At 37.8% G+C, this 27,808-nt stretch overlaps 1 protein-coding gene across 4 annotated transcripts; it reads left to right on the top strand.

The window, feature by feature from the left end:
- Nucleotides 1-241: 241 nt before the first annotated feature.
- tagapb (T cell activation RhoGTPase activating protein b) lies at nt 242-27,732 on the top strand. 4 transcript variants are annotated; one of them, XM_051875076.1, is made up of 14 exons: nt 242-404; nt 7,282-7,367; nt 11,492-11,662; nt 17,326-17,490; nt 21,404-21,445; nt 21,697-21,781; nt 21,995-22,048; nt 22,266-22,335; nt 22,586-22,830; nt 23,282-23,443; nt 23,574-23,683; nt 24,009-24,189; nt 24,573-24,681; nt 25,936-27,732. In XM_051875076.1, the coding sequence occupies exons 1-14, from the start codon at nt 357-359 to the stop codon at nt 27,144-27,146; spliced, it is 2,739 nt and encodes a 912-aa protein (XP_051731036.1). In that variant the 5' UTR covers nt 242-356; the 3' UTR covers nt 27,147-27,732. The 4 variants fall into 4 exon arrangements, with proteins under 4 accessions (XP_051731036.1, XP_051731037.1, XP_051731038.1 ...); XM_051875077.1 differs by having other exon boundaries at nt 22,589-22,830; XM_051875078.1 differs by having other exon boundaries at nt 243-404; nt 22,586-22,737.
- The last annotated feature ends 76 nt before the right edge of the window (nt 27,733-27,808 follow it).

Consider the following 27,808-nt stretch of genomic DNA (forward strand, 5'->3'; position numbering starts at 1 on the left):
TAAACTGCTAAACCAGTGTTGTTCTTGTGAGAGCCGATCATCATTAGCTTGTAAACGGGGGGGGGCTTCAATTGTGTCAGGGCAAACATGGCTGGAAAAGCCCAAAGAATAAGTGGCTGCCACAGCAGGCAGGTTTGGTCCAGGTCAAGCGGAACCACTCTCTCCTCCCATTTGTCCTCCCTGGTCCTCCATTGTTCTCAGGCTCATTAGTTACTGCTGAAGATGCCAGTCAAGAGAAGCCAGCATTCATTTCAAACTGGATCACAAGCAGGGTGCTGAAAACTCCTCTCAAAGGCTCCAGTTTAGGAAAAGTATCTTCAAAAGTATCGGGCGGTGCTGTTGAAAGGTCGCTCAGAATGAGAAGGAGAGGAAGTTATGATGGCACCACTGCCCCCATACAGCCAGTGAGTACCTCTAAGGGTGGGGATACCAAAGTTTTTGCTTACTTTTTAAAATTACAAATAAAAATTCTTATTATTCTATTTTATGGGTCTATAAACAAGTGTATTTAGAGACTAGCTTCTTATTCTCAACTTTTCCAGAGATTGTATCAGAAAGAGACTATTCAGAGACAATAGCTTCTTATTCTCAAGTTTTCAGTTGACAATAATAAGGATTTTTTGTATAAATTATACAATATTTTTGGTGTCAATTATATTACCTTTAAGACTTTAAAACTATTATAGCATTATTAAATGTTTGTGCCATGTTTTATACATGATGTGGACTTAAGTTGTAGACTTGCATTAAGTGCAAGTCTACAACTTAAGTCCTATATATTTTATTTTGTAATATATGACCAATATCTGAAATAACAATTTTCAAATATGCACTTATTAGCATACTAATAAATTATGTTACCATAGTATGATTGTATCAGAGAGTGATACAATAAAATATTACTGATTGATTGATTTATTGGTTGGTTAGTTGGTTGATTGATTGGTTGATTGGTTGATTGATTGGTTGGTTGGTTGGTTGGTTGTTTGGTTGGATCGTTGGTTCATTCATTCCTTACTAATTGGCATGCCAAACATTTTTGTTACCCTATAGTTTAATTCTATCAGAAAGTGATACAATAAAAATATATGTATTTATTAATTAAATTATTATATATGATTATTGTTCTATATGTTTAATATTTATATTTATTTGTTTTTTAATTGGTTTGATTATTTGTTTGATTAAATAGTTTGTTTACCTATTAAAAAAAATAAGAAAGTGACATGTTTCTTACAGTGATAAGTACTGGTTACAGTGGAATACTGTGAGTGGAGTCTGGCTTGCCATCACTTCACTGTTATTCATTGAAGACTCTCATACACTGAAGAATTCAGTTTCGAATAGAGAAATTTGATGGCATAAAATTTATTTTCCTATGTATAAAGTGCCTATTTCTCCTTTTTAAAGCCAGAGTCCTTTGCCAATCTCAGACAGACTGATAAATTGGCTCCATGCTATACAAATGACACAGACTTGTTTTTCACTGGCTGCGTGAACAAGTGATCATTGTTTGGGGCCACATAATTGCCCCAGAATGCAATAGTGCGGAAGAAGGTTCCAGGAAGGCTCTGTAATTATGCCATGTTGCATTAATATTTACTAAATAACTGATGCATGCTGTGCTTGAATAGTTTTTGCCCTTTAGTGGGACTCATGTCGAGATTCTTGAACCCTGTAATATGTGAATATTAAAGCGCATACTAAAGGAAATTCTTAATTGTTCACATATGAATGCATAATTAATTATGTATGCAATGACAGTGTACACAATAATTGTAATCTTCTTTACCCAACATGCCTGCTTTAGCAAATTCTTAATGAACTGGATCAGAAAAATGTCAAACAAATTTGTTGGCTTTACAAAATGTGTTGATAACACTAAAATAATAAGTATAGCTTATCCACTTTTATACAGTGTCCCCAAAAAAGTATTAGGACACTAAAGTCATCCACACTTATGAATAAATCCCATAGGCCTATGTCCAAGTGTATGTTAGACTAAAAGTATTTGGATATTTTCTGGTTGTCAAACATTGGTATGTCCATAATGTGATGAACTACACCTGAGGTTACTCTGCTAGGGCACAAAGGCTGTGTCTGAAATTGCCCCCTATACCCTCATTCACTATTCCCTACATTACTCCACTAATATAGTCCACTTGAGGAGTGAATGAAAAGGAGTGAGTGAATTCGGACACTAAGTGTGCCGGAAGTGCTGCTGCTTTTGCATAGTTTGCGCTTACTGTTTAAAGGGTTAGTTCACCCAAAAATGAAAATAATGTCATTTATTACTCACGCTCATGCCGTTCCACACCCGTAAGACCTTCATTAATCTTCAGAACGCAAATTAAGATATTTTTGTTGAAATCCGATGGCTCAGTGAGGCCTGCATAGCCAGCAATGACATTTCCTCTCTCAAGATCTATTAATGTACTAAAAACATATTTAAATCAGTTCATGTGAGTACAGTGGTTCAATATTAATATTATAAAGCGACGAGAATATTTTTGGTGCGCCAAAAAAAAACAAAATAAGGACTTATATAGTGATGGCCGATTTCAAAACACTGCTTCATGAAGCTTCTGAGCGTTATGAATCAGCGTGTCGAATCAGCGGTTCGGAGCGCCAAAGTCACGTGATTTCAGCAGTTTGGCAGTCTGACATGCGATCCGAATCATTCGACACACTGATTCATAACACTCCGAAGCTTCCTGAAACAGTGTTTTGAAATCGGCTATCACTATATAAGTCCTTATTTTGTTTTTTTTGGCGCACCAAAAATATTCTCGTCGCTTTATAATATTAATATTGAACCACTGTACTCACATGAACTGATTTAAATATGTTTTTAGTACATTAATGGATCTTGAGAGAGGAAATGTCATTGCTGGCTATGCAGGCCTCACTGAGCCATCGGATTTCAACAAAAATATCTTAATTTGTGTTCCAAAGATGAATGAAGGTCTTACGGGTGTGGAACGGCATGAGGGTGAGTATTTAATGACAGAATTTTCATTTGAGTGAACTAACCCTTTAATAATTATTTGAAAATTGGCAAACTGGCAGCTCCAGGAGTAATGAAAATATGGAAACTAGCATGTATAAACCTTAATTAAACAATTTAATAATCAATTAAAAGGGAATTTATACCTGTATGGTATTACGCCGTACCAACATTGGACCAGTGGTTTGGAAATAGGATGGATTCCTGCCCAAGGCCTGATTGAGTTGCATTAGTAGTGTGTTGTTGCCATGTCCAAGAGACACTGTTCCATCCACCCCGGATCAAACGCTGTTATGGTAAGGGGTGTGACATTTCCAAAACACTCTCGAAGCAGTTGACCAATCACAGCACATTGGTCCAGTCAGATCAGAGCACATTGCGCTGTTCAGAAGGAGGGGCTTCATAGAGACAAGAACTAAACAGAGTGTTACTGACAGACTGGGAATTGAGGAGCTGCAACAATGTAAAATATGTGAAAAATAAGGTGTTTTTTTTACATTCAAGCCTATTCTGGTGGAGACCAAATCAAGACATTTAAAGTGACATGTGAAGGCCAAGTATAGTAACCCAGTTAGTGCACACACACTGCAAACTGTGTACACACACCCAGAGTGGTGGGCAGCCATTTTGCTGTGGTGCCCAGGGAGCTATTAGAGGTTAGGTGCCTTGCTCAAAGGCACCTCAGTCATTTCCTGTTAGTATTGAGACTCAAAACTGCAACCTTTGGGTTACCAGTCTGACTCTTTAACCATTAGGCCACAACTGCACCTTAAAAGGGCTTAATAGGTCCTCTTTAAATGTAATTATGGCTCCAATAAATAAAGTTCTAAGAAAATCTCTAGACTCAATTGTTCGCAAATGCCACTGGTTTGATCTTTTGTAAGTCATCCAATGGCATTCAGGAATTTTTAAAAGTGACCTAAGAGACCAAATGCTTTTTGGGTCCACTGTGAATCAGGATTTAGCCTGAATGTCATTGAAGAAGCCAAATCAGTGGAGATCAGTGACAAGTAGTGTGATTAAAAACAAAAGAAGACGAAAGAGGAGGTTTAATTTTGCATAAAGTGTAAATGACCCTTGCTCAGATTAATGAACTTTAACAAAGAAAGAGTGAAAAATGCAGCTAAATCTGAGCCAAGTCCGGCCCTAATAAGGGAACAGAATGTTCAGTCTCATTTTAGATGTTCAGAGGTTTACAAAACCTATTTATTTGAAAGGAAATAATGAGACCTTCTCTTGAAAGATCACAGAATGTTTTCTCCACTAGAGATCATTCATTTCTTAACCAATAGGAGGTGCACAAGCAAAGCAGTTATGTAAAGATGTGTTGAAAAGGTTGAAAAAGTGAAAAGATGATTGCAGAATCAATAACTTCTAACAGAAAACATGCTTGATATGGGTGACCCCTAACCTTTCTCCATCCTCAATGCTCTGCATCCCTGCTGCGTTAAAGACACTTAACCTCAAAGGTGCTGAATTGTTCTTGTATGACTGATGTGCATTTCTATGGCGTGTTATGGGAGTATTTTAACCTGCACATTTCTTAAAGGTCAGCATGTTTACCATCTCTACTGGCCTAGGTTACTATGGAAACAGGGAAGCAGCTGGCTATTTCTTGTCTTCAAATACATAATCCTGTTCGATCAAGCTGTCATGTAAACTGATGGGATGCTGCCAGTTTTGACAAGTCATTCTCTTATTTAAGTCTAGATAAGCCATAGAATTTTAGTAAATATAATTTGACGTTGTGTGGCTGTATGGCATAATTTAGCTTGTGACGATTATTTTGTAAACATATTCTGTAGACGTGGTTTGTCATTACATATTCTTCAGTAGTAAAAACTAAATTTTTAAAGGTACAATGTAATATTTGCTAATTGTTTTTTTTAAATAAATTAATAAATAAGTGGAACATTTATAAGAAATATGAATAAAATTGTGTACAATCACATTTTATTAAGACTTAAGAATTAATGTTGAGAGCAAATGTCTAGCTGTGTCATACAACTGACCAAGTTATTACTAATCATTACAATATAGATTTAATATACTTCATACTCAGTGTTGGGTGTAATTTAATTTTCCCTTGAGAAAGTAAAGTAAGGGATTTAATTTTTAGACATTTAAATGGATAGCTCACCCAAAAATGAAAATTATTACATGATTTACTCACCCTCAAGCCATCCTAGGTGTATATGACTATCTTCTTTCTGAGGAACACAATCAGAGATATATTTAAAAATATCTTTAGACAAATCCTTCAGATTGGTCAGATGACGAACTTCCTCCAATTTATATAATTGTAATTCAGTCAACAATCTTCCATGATTGTTCTTTATTGTCAAGGTGAGACCCCTTGGCTGGTGCCCCGAAAATATTGGAAGGAATCATCTGACTCAATATTAATATTAATACAAAATATTAATTTTAATATTTAAGACCATAAATAACTACATTTGTGGTACCCTCGTGTGAGGCTAATCCAAGCCACTACACGTAGAACGTCATGGCATTGTGTACTACGTCTTGGAAGTTAACGCTTTTTGGACATACGTCGAATGCGTATGGCTGTCGCGCCGGAAGCTCATTATTTTACTTTATAAAGTTTTAAATAAGGATATTTGTCTTACACAAATGCATCGATTCACTTCAGAAGGCCTTTATTAACTCTCTGGAGTCATATGGACTTATTTTTTATGGATGGATGCACTTTTTCTGTCTTGAGAATCTGGGCTACTATTCACAACCATTATAAACCTTAGAGGACTAACGATATTTTTTAAATATATCTCTGATTGTGTTCGTCTGAAATAAGATAGTCATATACACCTAGGATGGCTTAAGGGTGAGTAAATCATGGAATAATTTTCATTTTTGGGTGAACTATCCCTTTAATTACAGTTACTTAATTCCCTTTAATTACAGTTATGTAATTGCATTGAATACTGTATAGACAAATTAATAGAACAATTCTATATAAAATAATACTGGATTTAACATAAAAATGTAATGTCTAATGTTTAAATGTATGGTTGTTAATGTAATCTTCTCCCATTAAATACTGTGGTCAGTTCAGTTCATTAAGCCATTTTTATATTATTTATTTAAAAAAATTAAAAAAGCTTCATCCTTGTATTTTTCAGCTGGTCGAGGTTGACTTAGAAAGTAATTAGTAATAAGTAATGGAATACATTTTAGAAAGAGTAATTAGTACAGTTATATAATTACGCTGTTGAAGATGTAATTAGAATTACTTTTTTAAAATTAAACTTACACAACACTGTTTATACGCTTTTGAACCAGTGATTAAAGAGCTGCACAAGGCATAAACATAAGAGATCCCTGAAAACTCACTACGTCTACACAATCCAAAATGGCAAAAATTGCAAAATTGCTTAAAAAAAAGGGGCTGCACATTACAATGATGAAATGCAAGATAAAACTAGTAAAAAGTTTGTGTGTGTGTGTGCCATTTTTCAGTAAAGCTGTGTTTTTGTTATGTTTGTTTTTTGTAATTTTTGCCAACGCATAAACATAAAATGTCCAAACAAGCAGTGCCAGCTGTAGTGATGAAATAAAATGCAATGACCCACAGCTCCCGAGGCACAATTCAGGGATGAATGCCAGGACAACATGCACAGAACACAAACACACAATGGTCACAGTGGCCACACCATGAAATGCTTGAATGAATGAATGAATAAATGAATGAATGAATGAATGAGGCATTTATATAGCACTTCCAGCCAAAAACAGCCATGGGGGAGAGAGAAAAAAAAAAACGACAATAAAAAAAATGACAAAATAAACAACCATAACATGACATTAAACAAACCTAATTCATCCACGCCAATAGGTTTCAAAAAATCCAGTATCAATAAGAAGAAGATCCAGTGAAATATATAATTTGTGTTAATTAAATGTCACTAAACAACATTTTTAATATCTATCATAGTCTGTTTTTTTTTTTGTTTTGTTTTTCCCGCTTTTTGATATTCCCCAAGATATGTTAATTGCTGGTAATGTACTTCAGTATTAAACAAAGACAGTATTTGACTTCTGAAAGCAGTGTTTATGGAACAAATGGAAGTTGAATATGTATATCATCTTTCTGCTATCAACTTTTTCATCTGCTCAGTAAGATACAACCACGCAAAAATATACCTGTTCTTGTTCCTATGGTTTGCAGTTGAATTAACAGAATAAATAAATACAATTGAACAAAATGAGTAAAATAAAAGAACAATGAATAAAATAATGATTGTTTTATACAGCACCTGCGGGGTCTGGCTCAGAGGAGACGTTCTGCACCAAACCTGGTGCTGGGAAAGGCTTTAGGAATGTCTTGGAGCCCAATAAGGTATGTGACTGCATTTTATTTACAACCCGAATTCCGGAAATGTGACGTTTTTTAAATTTGAAGAAAACTAAAAGACTTTCAAATCACATGAGCCAATATTTTATTCACAATAGAACATAGATAACATAACAAATGTTTAAACATTTACACTTTTATCCACTTAATGAGCTCATTTCAAATTTGATGCCTGCTACAGGTCTCAAAAAAGTTGGCACGGGGGCAACAAATGGCTGAAAAAGCAAGAAATTTTGAAAAGATTCAGCTGGGAGAACATCTAGCAACTAATTAAGTTAATTGATATCAGGTCTGTAACATGACTAGCTATAAAAGGGATGTCTTAGAGAGGCTCTCAGAAGTAAAGATGGGCAGAGCTTTGAAAGAGTGCATAAAAAGATTGCGGAATACTTTAAAAACAATTTTTCTCAACATCAAATTGCAAAGGCTTTGCAAATCTCATCATCTACAGTGCATAACATCATCAAAAGTTTAAGAGAAACTGGAGAAATCTCTGCGCGTAAGGGACAAAGCTGAAGACCCTTATTGAATGCCCGTGGTCTTCGGGCCCTCAGACGACACTGCCTCACTCATCGACATGATTGTGTCAATGACGTTACTAAATGGGCCCAGGAGAATGAAGATTGTCGGTAAACACAATCCGCCGTGCCATCTGAAGATGCCAACTAAAGCTCTATCATTCAAAAAGGGAGCCATATGTGAACATGGTTCAGAAGTGCCCTCGTGTCCTGTGGGCCAAGGCTCATTTAAAATGGACTGTTTCAAAGTGGAAAAGTGTTCTATGGTCAGACAAGTCCAAATTTGATATTCTTGTGGGAAATCACGGACGGCATGTCCTCTGGGCTAAAGAGGAGGGAGACCTTCCAGCGTGTTATCAGCATTCAGTTCAAAAGCCAGCATCTCTGATGATATGGGGGTGCATAAGTGCATATGGTTTGGGCAGCTTGCATGTTTTGGAAGGCACTATGAATGCTGAAAGGTATATAAAGGTTTTAGAGCAACATATGCTCCCCTCCAGATAACGTCTATGTAACACAGTTCGTAAGATGTGGGAAGAAGGAGGCGGGAACCGGCGAACATTCAAACAATAAACTTTAATAAAATAAACAAAGAACAAAACAAAAGTAATGCCGGCAGACCCTCGCGGACGTCTGCCGGCCACACAAACATAATAAAACAAAATAAAGTCCAGGCCTGGTCCTCTCTCGTCCTTCACTGTCGTCGCTCCTCCTTTTATGCTTCCGGAGCTCCTCCGTGAGAGACTCGAGGCCGGTGCGCCTCACAGGTGGAGCTCGTTAACTCTCGCGTCACCGGCCTCGCGCCGTTCCCTCACGGCTCTCGCCCGCCCTGCTCGTCACATACCCCCATCGCCCCTCGCAGGCCGGGGGGTACTCCCGAGACTGCGCTCTACTCCCCCCCCGGGGCCTGTCTCGGCGGCCGCAGCACCTGGGGGTAAGGACAGATGAGACGAGAGAAAGGAGACGGAAGCAAGGGGAGCGACAGAACGAGAGAGGGAAGAGAGGAAAAAAGAAAAAAAAAAATTCTTGGTCCGGTTCCCTGACACACTGCCGCTCGGTCCTCAGCCTGCCGAGAGGCTCTTCCTCGCGGTGCCATGCGATGGCACTGGACGCTCGGTGGACGGCCCGATCCTCGACCGCCTCCTGGCGGCCGGCGATGGCTCCTCCGGCTGAGGGCAGCCGGCAGCGAATCCGCCGTTCCCTGCTCCTCCCCTTCATGGCGGACGGCAGCAGGCTCCGGCCCACGGCAAACGACGGCATTCCTCCGCTCCCTCCAGGACGGCAGCCACCCCACCTCGTCCCAGGAGCACGGCATCCGGGTCTCCGTCCCACCTTTCACAAGGCTCCAGTACCACCGCCTCGGGCAGCCTCTCGCGGTCTTCACTCCCGCGCTGCCTGAACTCCGCAGCACCGCGATCCCCCTCAGCAGCGAGGGCTCTCCGACAGCATGTCCCTCCTTCCTCCCGGGTTTCGGCACCAATGTAACACAGTTCGTATGATGGGGGAAGAAGGAGGCGGGAACCGGCGAACATTCAAACAATAAACTTTAATAAAATAAACAAAGAACAAAACGAAAGTAATGCCGGCAGACCCTCGCGGACGTCTGCCGGCCACACAAACATAATAAAACAAAATAAAGTCCAGGCCTGGTCCTCTCTCGTCCTTCACTGTCGTCGCTCCTCCTTTTATGCTTCCGGAGCTCCTCCGTGAGAGACTCGAGGCCGGTGCGCCTCACAGGTGGAGCTCGTTAACTCTCGCGTCACCGGCCTCGCGCCGTTCCCTCACGGCTCTCGCCCGCCCTGCTCGTCACAGTCTATTTCAGGGAAGGCCTTGTGTATTTCAGCAGGACAATGCAAAACCATATACTGCAGCTATTACAACAGCATGGCTTCATCGTAGAAGAGCTTTCCAGATCTTTCACCTATAAAGAACATTTGGCGCATCATTAAACGAAAGACGACCACAAACTCTTCTGTAGCTGGAAACCTATATCAGGCAAGACTGGGACCAAATTCCAACACCAAAACTCCAGAAACTCATAACCTCGATGCCCAGACGTCTTCACACTGTTTTGAAAAGAAGAGGAGATGCTATACCATGGTAAACATGCCCCCGTCCCAACTATTTTGAGACCTGTAGCAGGTGTAAGGGTGGTCCACCTACAGGGGTTCAGACTGTAGGGTTGCCGAATGACTTAAGAAACCTTATCAGCAAGATGGTAGAAAACTATACATTTCTCGTCTATTACCACCCTACTGCAACTTATACCAACGACGGAAATAAGCGCAGTTATAATAGCAAAATATGTGGGAGAGCGTTGCTATAGTGTGACAATATTGCAATAGGGAGCACATTAATGTTAATACTAAATCAAAACTAGTTAGCACATTATTTGAAAATAGAAAGAGTTTAATGACAATATTTGATTATGGTTACACTTAAAATAATTACATAATAGATGTATGAGATGATAAAATCATATACCATTAATCGTACCCAGCATGTATGTAAAAAGTTACCTGAAAGATAGAGAGAGAGTGAAAGAGAAAGAGAGAGAGCGAGAGTGAGAAAGAGAAGGCCAGAGAGTGCCCAAGAAAAGCCAAGAATCAAAAAAGAGCAAGAGCAATAGTTACAATCTTTTTTTATCCCTTCCTTGACCATGTGACTGAAACCCAAATGTGAGATTCAAACTGACTAATCAGAAGATTAAAACTTCCCCCACTGTACTAAAGGTGTGACAATTTGTAGACACCCGATGTACACACATCTTGGCCTACAGGCCTTGATCACCATCAACACCTTTGTGCCTTCCAAATGGCCCTTGTAGCAAGAGAGTGGGGGTTGAAACAGTAAAGCAAATGTCTTTGTTCATTTTAAAATATCTTTGGATATTTTAAACCTTACACAGGCATCAAATTTGAAATGAGCATAAAATTGTAAAAATTTCTCAGTTTAAACATTTGTTATTTTATTTATGTTCTATTGTGAATAAAATATTGGCTCATGTGATTTGAAAGTCTTTTAGTTTTCATTTTATTCAAATTTAAAAACCGTCCCAACATTTCTGGAATTTGGGTTGTAATATACAATATGCTGTATGTGTATGTGTGTGTGTGTGTGTGTGTGTGTGTGTGTGTGTGAAAAACACAATAACTACTGTTATTCTTTTGTGAACTTTAATTATTATATAATTATTAACTTTAATTCCCTTGGTTACTGATTATGTTCATCACCTGTTTCTTGTTCAGTTCTCATCATCTTGTTTGGTGTCGTGTTTGTTTTACAAAGCTGTAACATTCCTTGTGTTTGGATTATCTTTCTTTTTGTGTTAAATAAAGTATTGCTGCAATTAGACCCCCTGCTCTTCATCTTGTATGCCCTGATGTGACAGTTACATGGATTAAATATTTTAACTGAGTTAGAAAACTGTATCACTCACTACAAAGAATAGTTCATTGATATTTTACAAAGTGCTTTTCACTCAATGCAACCACACACTATTGGATTTTCCCAATCGTACTTTTATTTCATTCATCTGTGGTCAAAGTTGTTGCATTGGTGTTTTATAGTGAGAAATTCTCTCGTCTTCAGGGAGGAAGCTCCATGTCTGGTGGCAGTGGATCAGTGTCCCTTTGTGCTGGGACTGACCAATGAGAACTCAGAGCTGATTCTGGATGAATGTGCTCAGCTGACCGAAGGACTGAAGACCAGGGAAAGACACCTGTTCCTCCTCAGTGACACCCTGGTCATTGCCAAGCTCAAGTAAGAATTGTGAATTCTTCAGGTTAACGCACATACACAAACATGCACACTAACTAATGTGCATTACACACTAAAAGTGACCATAAACCATCCTACTATATTTAGAGTTGCTTTCAGTTTTGGCATGAAATGGGAATCACCCAGCAAACAACGATTGTGATGGGATTCCCCCATAGACATTCATTCTAATTTAGATGAGGCTAAAATTATTTTGGGCCCACTATTGTGTCTTTAACTATGTACTAACATTTAAACTAACCATTGATTCAATGCACTTATTGTGTACATAAATACATGTTTTTACATTGTATTAACATTCTGAATGTAATTACATATGTAACTACACTTTTGACACTTCCCTCACCCTTTAACCCACCATTAAACCTAACCATACCACCAAACCTGTCTCTAACCTTAACCGTATCCCACCTCAATAGTAGCAAAGTGTTTTGCATTATAATAAGTACATTGTGTGTGCGTGTGTGTGTGTGTGTGTGTGTGTGTGTGTGTGTGTGTGTGTGTGTTTGTTTGTTTGAGTACACAGAAGTTAAAGACACCTAATATAAAGAGTTTTACTATTTATTCTTCTTCTTCTTATTATTATTATTATTATTATTATTATTATATTATTATTATTTTGAAAATCCTCTGTGTTTTACAGTCTGTTTTGATCAAGAAAATAGCCCTACTGATTTATGTATGATTCATGAATATATTTCAGATTCTTTATTATTAAATTATTATCTTTACCACAATTTTAATATGCATTGCTTAATGTGTTGACCCACATTATAAATTCATTTATTCATGATTAGGATACAGCAGGTCTAGAAGGAATAGGTCTCAGGACTCACCTTAAGAAACATATACTTTTATTGTAAAAAAATATATATTTTATTATAAAAATAATAGTTTAGATAAGAATTTGTGAAAGGTACTATATATTAAGTTGGATTTGTACAGAATAAAATGTACAAAAAAAAGGGAAATAAAGAAAGAAAAAACTATTTAAAGCTGCACGATGGAAGCAATTTGAACATCTCTGGCACATGCCTAAGGCACTAGCTGGGCTCTGGCAAGCTCTTGTTTAGTTGTAAACTTGGTGACCTTTATGTGTGTTTTTCCTCTAGACAGCCTAGAGGTTTAATGTAGGTTTGATTATAACATTTCTGCACCCATAGTATCTCTGATGCTACTTCTGTATTGACTGGTTCTTTCTGTATTGACTGTCTAACCTTGAGAGAATAAATTTGATGCTTGCATGGTTCGGCCATTCGGTCATTACTTCTGTAAACTCCCATTCAGGATCTCAGAAAGACAATAATCTCAGCTGCAGTTAGTGAAGAAACAAATCAAATACTCCAATGAGTTTTAATGGTGAAAACAAGTGACCCAAGACACTATAGAAGCTCGTTTAATCTGCAGAGAATCGTTGCTGTTACATAACGCAGGACCCATGGTGAGGCTTATGCAATATCCGTTGCTTAACAATCTATCAGAGGTGCTGGAGGAACAAAAATAACAAATAAAAAAGTGTTAAATCATAATTTTAGCAATGCATAAAATGCACACATGGTTGGGTGAATTTGTTTTCTTATGGTTTAGTGTGATAATATAAATTTTAGTTTTCAGGATTTTACAGCTTTTTAAATAGCATCCTTTAGCCAAACCTAATGAAATAAAAATGTCACAGAAATAGGGGAATTCAGCTACTTCCTTTTTTTTCTTGAGAGAATAAATTTGATGCTTGCATGGTTCGGCCATTCGGTCATTACTTCTGTAAACTCCCATTCAGGATCTCAGAAAGACAATAATCTCAGCTGCAGTTAGTGAAGAAACAAATCAAATACTCCAATGAGTTTTAATGGTGAAAACAAGTGACCCAAGACACTATAGAAGCTCGTTTAATCTGCAGAGAATCGTTGCTGTTACATAACGCAGGACCCATGGTGAGGCTTATGCAATATCCGTTGCTTAACAATCTATCAGAGGTGCTGGAGGAACAAAAATAACAAATAAAAAAGTGTTAAATCATAATTTTAGCAATGCATAAAATGCACACATGGTTGGGTGAATTTGTTTTCTTATGGTTTAGTGTGATAATATAAATTTTAGTTTTCAGGATTTTACAGCTTTTTAAATAGCATCCTTTAGCCAAACCTAATGAAATAAAAATGTCACAGAAATAGGGGAATTCAGCTACTTCCTTTTTTTTCTAAATGTGGCATTTAAAATAAATGCTGACGCTGCAATAGAGTACCTCAGGGATGACGTGTTTTTGTAGGCAAAACCCGGAAGCGAGTTAGCATTTTAGGACTTCCGGTTCCATCGCCCCAAAGTCAATGGGTTTTTTGAATGGGTTTTTGCTAAATCGCCTGAAATAAAGGCCTGTGGTTAACAAAGCCTCTAAATATTTTCAGGTTTTGATCTATGACATAAAACACACCAGTTATAACCCGCTTGTGATTTTTTTTTTTTTTTTTTTTTTTTTTTTTTTTTAAACCTTTATTGTTTCTTAAAAACGGCGGTTGCTAACAAATTGCTAAAAGGGACTTCTTCCTTTGGCGGGGACTTTAGACGTCATAATGACAAGCAGGACATTTGGACAGCATTTCTCATGAAAAAGTGGATAAGTATTCATACACAGCGCAGATCATAATCAGCGAGCATGTTTTTAAATAAAGTTGTTTTTTAAATAAAGTTTGACACAGAAGGCGTTTTCTCCTATGCAGCGACTGACAATACAACCATAAGATACACCAAAGCACAACATAAATTCACAAATCACATTTATTTTATTTATTCGCTGTACTCCAAATATTTAGAATCCATATGTTTATAAGGAACAGATCCAAATTCATCAGAATCTTCATTCTCAGCACGACCATCACAGTCAAAGCCCGCACTCGTTATCATTCAAATTTGAAAGTTGCGCCCTCGAGAACCTTTACGACATGGTTTACGGCACTGATATCGAACGCTTATTGGTTCTCACCTGTTTCGTCACAGATTGCGACATGCCGTGTTTCAGTGGATTGACATTTGAAATGAGTGCGCGCCTTCACAGAGAGAAGCCGGATTCATATTTTCATAAATTAATAAGTTAAATTCTGCTCTGTACCCCATAAAAATACCGTCAGAGAGGACTGCGACTGCAACTCATAATCATTTGAACTACTTTTGGTACCACTTTTGACATTTTCTCAGTAAATAAATTATCGTGATTGATTACGCTTGTTTGTCTGTTATTCTTTTATTTATAACAGTATCGTTTTAAGAAATGGTTATGGATAGGTTTAGGGGTAGGTGAAGGATTAGTGGCTCAAAATATCATTTTAATGTTATATTTTTGCTAAAATTGTCATTTTCCTGCACATTTCTGTCCATTATGTTTTATTCTTTTAACATTCTGTTTCATTCACTATTCACTTTTAAGCTATATATGAATATAGTGAAATAAAATATTAAAAAGTTGAAGACTAGGTATGATACATTCAAATTCACTCTAATCTGATGGAGGTGATGATGATGATTAAGATACATCAGGGCTAAAGGTCCTCTGTGTCACGATTATCACTTAATCCAAATGACGAGAATGACGCAGGATGAACAAATAGACACTTTAATAAACACCAAGAATAACAAAACACATTACAGATTAATACTGACGACATCAAACGATGAACAGAAAGAACTGAGGACTTAAATACACAGAAGGAATAATTACCGGAACAAGAAACAGGTGCGTAACTGAATCAATCAGACAAATGGTGACGGGAAACAATGCAAACTAAACTAAACAGAACATGACAATGAAACTGAACAAGTTAAGACATGAATGTGACACCCTGGAGTAAAAGGTTCTTTTTTTATCCCACAATAGTAAATAGAAACAAAAACCAACTACAGTACTTTCCCAAACACCTGCTTGTCACTATAAACTGTAAAAATTTCCCTGTATTATGCAGTTATGAAGTGCAATGACAATTTGTGACTTAATAATCTGATTTAATACTTTTTAAAATGTTGCCAAGGATGCTACTTTTTCTTTTAAAGGATGAGCAATGAGCATGTCTCAAAACATATGTAATAGTTTCAAAAGACATGATTATGAGTTTCAGTTTTGTTTTGAAGATGATCATGTTTTTTCGTTGTTTGAGCCGAGGTCAAAAAGGCAGATAGGGTAAATTCTTATAGATTTGTTGGTAGATGTGCAAAGTTGTCTCACACCAAGTTCTGCAATTAAAACATGGTTTGAGCTTCTGCAAAAACCAATAAGGTGTGTTCTTGCATGTGAAGTAAGTACTTCATATTTCACATTCCATTTGATGCGCTCTATATGTGGGTGCTGATCAATGTGAATTAAAGCTTAAATGAAATCTGGTCATTATAAAATGATTGTGTCTTTTCAGAAGACTCGGATTAACCACTTCATTGGATCACTTTCACAATCTCTATGAACTTTCTGAAGCTTCAAAGTTTTGGTTGACTTTCAGTGGAGGGACAGAAATCTCAGGTTTCATTAAAATATTTTCATTTTTGTTTCAAAGATGAACGAAAGACTTATGGGTTTGGAATAACATGAGGGTAAGTAAATGATGACAGAATGTCCATTTTTGAGTGAACTATCCCTTTAAAAACACATTGCTATATCAAAAGGTGTTACGGCAGGTAGACAATGAAGATGAGGGAGAGGATCTAACTGCAACTTTTAAGTTTTATTTTCAAAACACAAAACAAAGATGATAATCTAGGCACATAGAAGGAAATGTAACAGCTTTAGACAACATAAAGATAATACAGAACCAAGGACTAATGAAACTGAGGGCATATAAATACACAAGGAAACAAGATAATAAACAACTCAACTAGAAACAGGTGATGAATGTAATCAGTAACTATGCTAGATAGCATGTGAGATTATAATAAGTGTGTCCCCAGATGGTCTACTATTTCCGAAGAAGTTTAGATTTTCAAAGTGTAGATTTTCGAAGTCGCTTTGGAGGAGAATTCAGTTCAGAAAGATGAATAAAAAGTGTTAAAAAAGAAAACTACAAACATGGCGTCCGTTAAAGATGCAATTTTATGTCCTAAAGCTTGTATATTTTTCTGCTACACACTCAAAAGGACTTTTTCTTCACAAAAAGAGTACATACTTTTGGGGCATAGGATAAGTGGTATAGGCAAATTGGAACGCAGCATGGGAAAATAAGAAACAGGAACAGAACACATGAAAACAAGGTGGTACAAACTAAAAGTCCATAAACAGAATGAAAACCTAACAATAGGCACCCCAGTGTAGGGTAAAAGGCAAAAATGTCTGATAAAATGTAGGGTCAAAGACATTTTAATATAAAAACAATACATTTTTAATTAGATTTTGTGAACAGAAAAATATTGCATTCTCTTTGAGCTTTCAGCTTTAGTTTTATATTACAGCATAATATGTAACTGCTTTTTTAATTGCATTTGAACAGTTTTAAAACAATTGTATATGTACATATGTATGTTATATTGTAGAGTTTTTTTTTTTTTTTTTTTTGTGATAATAACAAGTTAATTTTACATTATGCCTATGCAAGTTTAAAATAAATGTTCTTGGAAATCATTACCATATTGCAAAACATAACAAGACAATATAACCTATCTTTCTGTGTTCACAGGTCAAATGCAAGTTACAGATTGAAACACAGAATTAGTCTAAAGGACCTGTGGGTGTGCAGCTTTGAAAATGAAGATGAGGAGGCAGAAGACGAAGATACAGATGTTGATCTAAGGACATCCTTCGTATTGGCTTGGTCTGTCTCTCTGTGCCTGGTGTCGTTCTGGTGAGGTTTTTTATTATTTATTAGAAAAAAATAGTGCTTTGGAACTAAGCTCTGAAAAAAAGATCTCCAGGAACAAGATTGAACACTCATGAGAACATGTTCACACGACCATGCACAAAGAGCAAAGCATGTGGGTAGTCTGTGGGCATGCTGTCTGATGCTGAAACTAGGCTACTAACCAAAAACATACGTAGTCAGGATGTTACTGCTAGTGTATGATGACAAGTGTAGGGCAATTAGAGCAGGTGTATAAGGACGTAGGTAGTCATTATGAAAGAATGAGTAGGTGTTTTTCGAAGCTTTGTTTGAAAGTGGGGTATGTAGGTGTTCTCACAGGTGTTGGGAGTTGGTTGCAACACTCAGGAGTAAGTTTTAAGACAAAGATTGCATGACTTCATTTTTGTTTCAAAGATAAACGAAAGACTTATGGGTTTGGAATAACATGAGGGTAAGTAAATGATGACAGAATGTCCATTTTTGAGTGAACTATCCTTTTAAAAACACATTGCTATATCAAAAGGTGCTCCATGGCACACCTTTTTATATGATTGTATGGTGCACCCCTGTAGCGCACCCCTTATTGTAACTTTCTAATTTACAGTCACTAGCTCCGACCAACAGGAAGTCAGCTATTTTTGTTAGAATGTTGATTTTTTTTATTTTTTTAACCAAGCTCTCAGTTTTTAACTACTGCTCCAAAGGCCGTCATACAATTCAACTTTTTCAACATGAAGTCAAGACATTAAGGATGCTAAATTGCAGACAGATATTGGATATCTCAAATGGTTTGGCCGTGGCGAGGCATTTATTAACATTTATTTATTTAATGCAAAAAAAGGGAAACAGGAAGTGTATTATAATTTCTGCAAACACTGACTGATTTTGAAACTACAGCTGTGTGTTCATTGTAGCTGGCCGATCACATGTATGTGACTATTGTGAGTCAAAGTCATAGCGCCACCAACTGGCAACAGGAAGTGTCACTTTGGTGGGGAGGAGGGGCTCTATAGCGCCACCTTTTGAAAGTTGGGTGGTTACCTACAGTCATCAAACTCTGTACATATATTGTTCTCATCAAACCGAACAACTTTGTAATTTACAGTCATTAGCTCCGACCAACAGGAAGTCAGATAGTTTGGTTTGAATGTGGATTTTTTTGAATAATCGGGCTCTGAGTTTTTAACTGCTCCTCATAGGAGATTCATGTAATCGCCACCAAACTCAGTCAACATGAAACAAAGACACTGAAGATGCTAAATTGCAAATGATTATAGGATATCTCAAACAGTGTTGCCATGGTGAGGGACTAAAATGAGGACAAAAAAAGTGTCTCATGTCGTGTAAAATCATTGCTTGGGCCCGTCATCACTACTTGCAGCTATATTAAGTAATATTGCACTTACTTATAGTGTTAAGCATAAATGTGTGGTTTTAGACACAAGCCAATAAAGGGAAGTCAGTGAATATCTGCCATTAGCATCAAAGGACTGTTAGTATAAGGAATAGTGAAGTTCAGTTGTGAATGTAGTCACATGTTTTCAAAACCAATAGAGGTCTTTCCAATAATAAGCCTAACGCAACACGTAATGGAAATGTATGATTTACTTGAAGGGGATGGATACTAACTGCATTGAATGTGCACTTGTAGTGTACTTCAAATCATTAATTTTTAATAATCTTTTGTGATGTTTTAAAGAAGTACACTTATTTTCGATGTGTAATATTTTGTATGGTCAGGATATTAAAGTTTTAACATTATTATTACATCTTTGAGAATGCGGGCCACCCTATCATGGATTAATGGACCATTGCATTAGTACTGCACTTGCACGAGCAGCTTGGCACTGGCCAGAGTTAGAGAAAGTTACAGCAGAGTTAGTAGAGCCTAGAGCTAGCACGAGTGAAACATTATCAGCCAAACAAAGTAAAAGTTAAAGTTGTCAGGAATAAATTAACAATAAAATGTAGCTTCCCCAGTGGAGCAGGAAGAAAAAACAATGTGGCCAAACTGCCCAAACACCGCCAGCCCTGTAACAGCCCCTCTCCTGTCAGACACAGGGATGAGTTTTACCTCTGTCCTGGCCCTGAAAATGACAATGCTTTAACACAGATGTTAATGAATGACAACCCTGCTTTCTGGACAAAACACCTGTCAGACAATGAGCTCTGTGAGCTATAGTTCAGTTGTGGTTTTTTTTTTTTTTTTTTTTATTATTATTATTATTTGTGAATTTATTATTCATTATTTTATTTCACTTAAAGAAAATTTAACATCCTCTACAGATTACATTACATTAAGATTTGATGGACAGTTTGTTTACAAACATAAAAAAGGTTTAATGGTTTTAGAAAGAGACAAGAAAGGTAAAAGGGTGTTTAGTTGGTGTGTTGGGGCCCCATACCTAGAATTGCTTAGGGCCCCCAAATTACTAAGTCTGCCCTCGTTTGCACCATGCCCCAAAAAAGCATGTCTTAACCCATTTTGCACTTGACATAGCTGCGATAATTGCTGCTAGAATTTTCTCCACTCATGTTTATTTATATGAAGTGCTAGAGGAAGATGTTATCCGGATACTTCATTTGCCAGGACATATTATTTTTAATCTGCTGTGCCTGTTTTGTTAATTGATTAGCCGCTCTGATTGTTTTAACTGATTATCATCGGCTCTGCTTGTTTGCAGCCCTACGCTAAATTACTTTGCTGCTGAGTCTTTTTGGCACTTTCATGGGATTGTGGTCTCATGCTAATTTGTTCTGTTTAGTAAATCTGGTCCTAAGTGTCAGAAAACATTACATTCAGTTTGCACTTAAAGGTGCAGTAAGCAATTTCTGAGAATCATTATTGAACACTGTTGATATTTGAAATCAGCCCAAACAACCCCCCTTACTCCCTGTGGGGTAAATTAAGCCAGCGTTTTAACTTACCCCACTATAAGGCACTGAAGTTACATCTCTGAAGTATAAACTGGTTTCATTTCAATGTAATATTATACAACTGGTTTAGTTTTAGCTGTAAGAAAAGAAATATGAATATTTGTAAAAGGAAATTTGATTATTAAATTAGTGTTTAATTAAAAGAGATCATTTATATTTACAATTTCATATGGGTTTGATTCAGATTCAGTTAGATGGTCAGTTTACACCCAGATGGTGCAACTTATCCACTGACTCGGATCAATTTACCCTTAACTTGGGGTAAATTGAGCCACAGGAACACTTTTTTTTTATAGGAAGCCATATTTTTAGAACCATTTTTCAAAGTTGTATTCTGATCATTTAAAATGATAGGAAACAAGATACTTTCATTGTACTTCTGCCTCATTTTCCCTTATCTTGAAGACCACATAAGTTAAAAATGGCTCATCTTACCCCACTCTCCCCTACTATATTTTTTTTGTATACTGTGATTAACAAAATGTTAGTGTTTAGTATTTGGCATGTCATAAAACATATACAGTGGATAATTCAGGTAGCTTTGAATGTGTATCTCTCATTTATGCACCTAACCAAGTCTAAAACAAGATGTGAGAAAGATTTTAAAAAAGATGTTAGTCATCTTTTTCTGCAGAAAAGGCCCATGCTTCACACTATTCCAAAAATATAAATGTTTACACACATTTTACAGTCTTGCTACCTACGCATTTCATTAGGCCTAATCTAACTTTCAAAAATGAACTGCAAGTTGAACAGATAAACTTTCCACTTGTCACCTAGCCACACACTGAAATGAGGAAGTGGTAGCTGTCTGTAGCTGTGATGCTGCTTCCTGTCCTCATGACTCACTGAGACTTTCCTGCCCTTTTTGTTGTAAAGAGGTCGAGCGTGTGTGGCCTCTTCATATTTACAACATAATCACGCGCGCTACACTCTCTGTGGATTACTAACTTACACCATGCTGTTCTCTCACTTGCAGTCTGCCTGAGCTAAAGGATCACTGGTTAGATACTCTACACAGGTGAGGTGTCATTTAGTACACATCATAAATGCAAACATACTAAATTCTGAAATTCAAGATTAGCTCAATTTGTTATGCTAAAAAGTAGATTAAGACTTCAGAACCCCACCATAAATGCAAATCTCTAGTTAATGTCGCAGACGTCTATTAGCATGTTTACCGACTGTGTACTCGAGATGTTTTTAAACACTTCTTGCTGTAATTGTGTGCCACATGACAAAAAATTGTTGCCATTTCAAATGTCATTGCAGAAAAACTGCAGAGGCAAGATCGAGTGCAGGCAGCACTTCCCCACCGCCCAGCGTCCTCATGAAGGTGCTGAGTGGCAATACCACGGTACGCGTTCTTCTGTCACTGATTCATAAACATTAGTGATCAGATTTCCAAGGGTCAAACTGCATAAATGCTTGGAATGGGATATTTTTCTTCTATGCCTTTTATCTCAGATGATGTAAGTCCCCTGTCTTGGTCTGTGTATGGAAATATCTTTGGGTCTTGCAGTACAGATAATCCATTGACATTTATTTTTATATGTTCTCTGTCTTACAGAATAAAACTCTAAGCGGAGTTGGGATGGACTCTGGCGTAGAGTTGCCTTTTGATGTGAGTATTCTCGTATTCACTTCATATTAGATTCATACTCTTGTATTTTGAATTACTTCCAATGATACTTAAAAATGACTACAGGAACAAAAACAAGGATGCTAAAAATTAATGAAAAGTGTAGTCTTGACAGTTGTATGTGTGTAATTTGAGGTCACACCCTACTACACCCTACTACTTCTTCATGTGCTCATGACAAACATGTGCCTGTTCCCAGGGCAACGGCAAAATCTCCACCCTCTCAAAGCAGTTGCATAACCAGGAGACACATGCACAGCAGCCTATTGGTGAGTTTAAACAAGTCAAAATGGCTGTTCGAAACCACATGTTTGGTTAGGTGCCCGCCAGAAGAAAAAAAAACAGTGAAACTAAGTAGTTGTGAAAAAAAAAAAAAGTGCAAAAAAAAAACAAAGGTGTGAAAAACAGAGTTTGAGGACATAATTGCTTTACTCTAGTAATGAACCTTTTCAATAAACTGTTGTTGACACAATTATGATCATTTAAAGTATTGATTATAATGTATTTTCTTGGCCTCAGTAGAGAATGGAGGCAAAAGGAACTTTTTCCCATTTAAGCTGAAGAGAAGCTCTACAAACCCAAGCTTTCCTGCTCATCCTGAGTCCAGTGTGAAGAACTTGTTGTTTGGACGACATCTACAAGATGACACCACACTTCCAAAACCAATTACTGTACGTCAGTGTACTGTATTGATGTATTGTTGTTTATATCATGTTTTTTTTTTTTTTTTAGCTTCAAAAACATCTCCACCACAGATGCAATCGGTAGGACACGCGATGTTTCTTTTGATAGGCATCATGCAAATTCTTGCTAACCTTATCCAGACCTCAATCAAAACTTTTTAAGATCATTTGATTTTGAAACAAAAATGTGGTCAAAACAACAGCAGGTTTAGAAGTTTTCATAGAATCAGTCAAAACCCTTGCCAAACTTGGAAACTGATGGCATGCAAAAAAGTAAAGTGCCCTTGGGTTATGTCATCTGAATAGGACAATCGTTTCAGACATGAAGCAAGTCATTAAATTTTGATGACAGATTATGAAGACATTCATTTTTCTTTGATGAATATTCGCTGATGAATCATGCATGCACCAGAAAGAAAAGTAAATATGGCACATTTTTGATTCTAGGGTCAATTTCATGTTGACTTCAGTCTTTAAAGTGGGTAGAAGATTTATATTCCTCAAACTTCTCATGTTTTTGGCTCTCCAACAGGAAACACTCCTGTGGTTGTTCAGGAAGGGTCCATCTACTGAGGGTGTTTTCAGAGTCCCATGTAACAGCAAAAACCTGAATGCTCTCAGAGATCAGCTGAACTCTGGGGCCGAGGTAAACATGGAAGCCCTGCCTGTGACACTCTTGGTTGGATTGTTGAAGGTAAATAATACACTCTGTTTATGCTAGGCCTGGCCTTTGCCCATGTATGTCTGTTGTCAATGCCCCTTCTTCCATTTCTGAGATGTCTGTGAACCAATGAGTCATTTCTTTATTTTTAATGTACTGACAGATTTACTTGAGGGAACTCCCTGGAGGCCTTCTAGTGTTTGAGCACTATGAAAGTTGGATCAGTGCTCTGGAGAAAGAGAGGACAGAGGATGCGCAGAGTGAGCTGAAAAGGTGAGTAAGACTCTGTCCCATGACCTAGCTGTAAACTCACTGTAATTTCAGGGTGGATGGTAGAGAGAAACTATGAGCAGATGTGGGGGCTGGTAAAAAAAAAAGTCCCTGGCACAGATGGGGTGATAGAAATGGGACTTTTCTGTGGCCTTTTTATGTACTCTTTAGAGATTTGAAAATAGGGAAATTGGAAGCTGAAGTCCAACCACAAAAATGTCAAAAATAGTTCTGTTTTTGCCCTTCCTCCCTCATCAAGATTAAAATTTGAGGAGTGGTTAATAGAAAACTGACCTAACTGTTTTTTTCTGTTGTTCCCCCCTTCCAGAATGGCTGAGAAGTTGCCCAAAGCAAACAGTCTTCTCCTGCAGCACCTGCTGTGCCTGTTTCACCACATCAGCCAGCGTTCAGAAACCAACAAAATGGATGCAAAGAACCTGGCGGTGTGCATTGCTCCAACCTTGCTGCATCGTGACAGCCAGCCCCTAGACAGGGATGATGTAGAAAAGGTTAGACACTTGGTCATTTTTTTCTGCCTTTTAAAATGAAACTTCTAAATAACCTATTATATCATGAAATGATTTCTCTGGGGTCTGCTTTGGTGTTGAGCCTATAGCACTAAACATAGAAATTAGCAGTCTGGATTGGCATCTGAGCAAGAATGTATGTCAGAAGTCTCCTCAATGTTTTTTTTTTTTTTTTTTCTTCCCCATGAAACACCTCTGCAGTCTCGGTTTGACTAATCTGTTGATTTAAGATCAAAACTTGACACTGTCATATACATGGTGTGGTTTATATGCATAAGAAACCACAGCACCAAAAGCACTGTGACACTGAGTTGCACACAAAACTTATATTAAAGAGACATTATTATTTTTATTTTGTTTTTTAGGTCACAAAACTTATCCAGTTTCTAATTGAAAATTGCTGTGAGGTATTTGGACATACTATCCTGATGCTTTTTGGGGATTTCGAGGAACAGGACTCCATAGACAAGTCGGGTAAATAAATCTTAACTATTTAAATAAGAACTGAAATATAATTCCTAAATGTACTTTAAGAAATATCAAAGCTCAGGGAAAGTCTGTTCACTCGGCGGCCATATTTGCAATGCCTCCAGGCAGCTATTTCAGGCATTCAAGGCCAAGTCCTATCTATTTGAATGGGGGAATCCTGAAATCTCAAAAACTGCTTGACGAGCTCACAATTAAATAACATATTTAAAACCATCAACAAAATCTGACATGAATTATCCCATAAATGTTGTTTCTTATGCTCAAACAATGTTAAAAACACTTATTTTTCAGGCTAGACAAGCCAATGCGCATGTGCAGTCCTAAGCGCAAGTCTCAGGTTTCTATGGGAAACGGAGCCTTTAACGGCAGCTGCAGTGATGCAATGACTTTATCATTCAGCGAATGGCTCTTTTACTTAGAAGGCGGGATGTATTCCACCATATTGCGCATTGCACTTTCTCCCATTCTTAACTAATAGGAGTGAACAGTCTTTCTATATCTATAGTCATTGGAAATATGCACCATTGATGAGCCCTTTCTGATGCCACATGAGGCCATTTATTCCATCTTGCAACAAATCATATTATATAATTGATTCCAACTCAGTAAATAATACCCAACCTATCAAGAGCTCCATTATGATTTTGAGGTTGACCATAACCTCAAGTCTCAACAGGATGTTCACCAAACTATTATTGTAAAGAGCATGCGTGGTTTTAATACATTTCCATTTAGAAAAAGGCCTTAAAGCTGATGTTTCTGCACCACTAGTGTGGGCAAATGGAATTGCATTACGTCAGTCCGTATTACAAAATCCAGCTTAAACTGGTAGCTATGTTTTGGAACATGGTAGCTAGTTTCTAGTTGATCTAAACTGGTCCAAGCTAGTCAGTAGCTTTTGCAGGTTGATCAGCTACTATGTTCCAAATATCAGCTTGACCATGTAGAGCTGGTTTGACGAACTATTAGCTGGTTTGTTGCTGCTTCGGGATGGTCTACCAGCTTGAACAAGATAATAATTAGCTTTAAACAGCTAAAGACCATGTTTAACCAGCTACTATGTTTCAAAACACAGCTACCAGGTTAGAACTTTTCAGCAGGGAACATCTGCCTTTTTACCAGTGGCAACACCCATAGTCTCACCCCAGCCTCAAGGCATTGGTTGAGCAAATGCTGCTGTGTTGGGCTGGCTGGTATGCTCGAACGAACAGAGCATTAACATTGATTTATTTTCTACAGATTCAGCCTCCTTGATGTCCCCCGATATATCCTTCGATGTCCACCAGCATGACTCAGCGTATGACAGCACAGATCCTGATGTTGATTGTGACTGCATGGAAGCTGAGAGCCAGACTCAAGAGGACAACATGATGCCACGTGGGAGCCCAGGCCTAAGCAAGATGGGACGCTCTGACATTCAGTCTTGTTCCTCTGATGCTATTTTTGACGCTTTCACAAATCCTTTCAATCGTCGGTGCTCTGAGCCCTCCATTTTTCCCTCTGCCCCCATTACGGGTTTAAGAGAACTTGCCCGCAGCCATGACGATTTTTCAACAGAAAAGGAAGACTTTGACAACCAACCACTCAAAAAGCAGAACTCAGATGACTCCTTCTTGCATCCCCACCACTGTGAGAACAGAAGATCCCAAATGTCTCTCAAGAAAGTGGTTGGGAGTTTGAACACGCCCATCAGTGTGTCTTCTCCAACATCTAAGGCTGGTTCCTGCCCATCGTTTTGTTCCTCAGATAGCACCTCCTCAAATCTCTCAGAGCAATCAACCACCACTTCACCACTGCCATCCCCTGCAAGCCCTCGCAAAAGCCAATCTACTAGGCATTCATCCTTTATGAGTAAGTCTAAAAATAACCATGCCCCAGGAGACCTGGAAGTGAGCCGACGATCCTTCTCAATGAGGGCCAAAAGCCTTGGAAACTTTACATTTAACAGAGGCAGTCTGAAAAAAGGGGACTCTCAGAAAGAAGTTGCCTTCCCTTGTGAAACTCTCCAAGAGGACTCACAAAATGAGACAGAGAACATTGATGAGCTTGTTCGCCGTCGCCGGCCTCTCTCTGCCATTGAAGTCTTCCAACATGTGGATAGTCGTATGCCATGCAGCCCCCCATCCTATGAGCAGGCGCTGCAGACCGGAGGACAACCGGCCCCTCCACAGTACAGGGCCATGACTGTCCAACACGCCAGAGAGCTGGGCAGGAAATCTCGTCCCATATCCATGAACGACAACCTATTGGATGTTTACAAAGTTAACGAACCCACAGAACACATAGAAACATTCACAGAGAGTGTTCAATTAGTAGAACCACAGCCGGTTTCATTCCGGCAGAGGGCAATGTCCGAGTCGGTATCCCAGACGAGGCACGACAGAGTGTCGCGCAGGTGTAGTCAGCCTGTATTTGAGGAGTTCTCCTATGCAAAGGAATCTTATGTGTGAGTGTTTCTTTCTTAATTGCAATACTGAACTCTTGCTATGATTTAAAGGTGAAGTGTGTAATTTGTGTGCCACTAGTATCACCTTGTTATCAAACAGGTTTCCTTAACACTCCTCCCATCAGTCACATAGCCCTGCCCCAAACTCACATCATTGCCTCGTCAGGATAATCAACCAAACAGAGCAATGTTTTGATAGTGCCACAATGTTTATACTTTTCAGGAAAATAAACCCATATATGGCTTACTTATAGTTAAGCTGGGATAGTAGAACTTTTAACAGAAAAACTGCACACTTCAGCTTTAAAAAAAACCTGCAACTGTTAAGCTCAACTGTTTGACTTAGTGACACATAGAATACAATGTGTTACAGTGATTTTATATGCTAATATCTAATCATTTTAAACTCTTGCCAGTATGAAGCTATGTAAATAGACATTTACAACAATTAAATTGTATAATATAATAAAATAGTTTATGGTGGTATCAGAATAATTTTGATGTAGTCCCAATGTACAGCTGTAAATTACAAGATTTCTGTAATATTGCTACTCTTTTTTTCACTACAATAAAGAACTTTAGAGGCCAAATTGTTTGAATTCATCTCTGATAGTCTTGAAACACTGCTGAGTCTTATTAGGGTTATTTCACCCCATAAACACTGGA

Source organism: Ctenopharyngodon idella, chromosome 20 (assembly GCF_019924925.1).
Source record: "Ctenopharyngodon idella isolate HZGC_01 chromosome 20, HZGC01, whole genome shotgun sequence".
NCBI lineage: Eukaryota > Metazoa > Chordata > Actinopteri > Cypriniformes > Xenocyprididae > Ctenopharyngodon > Ctenopharyngodon idella.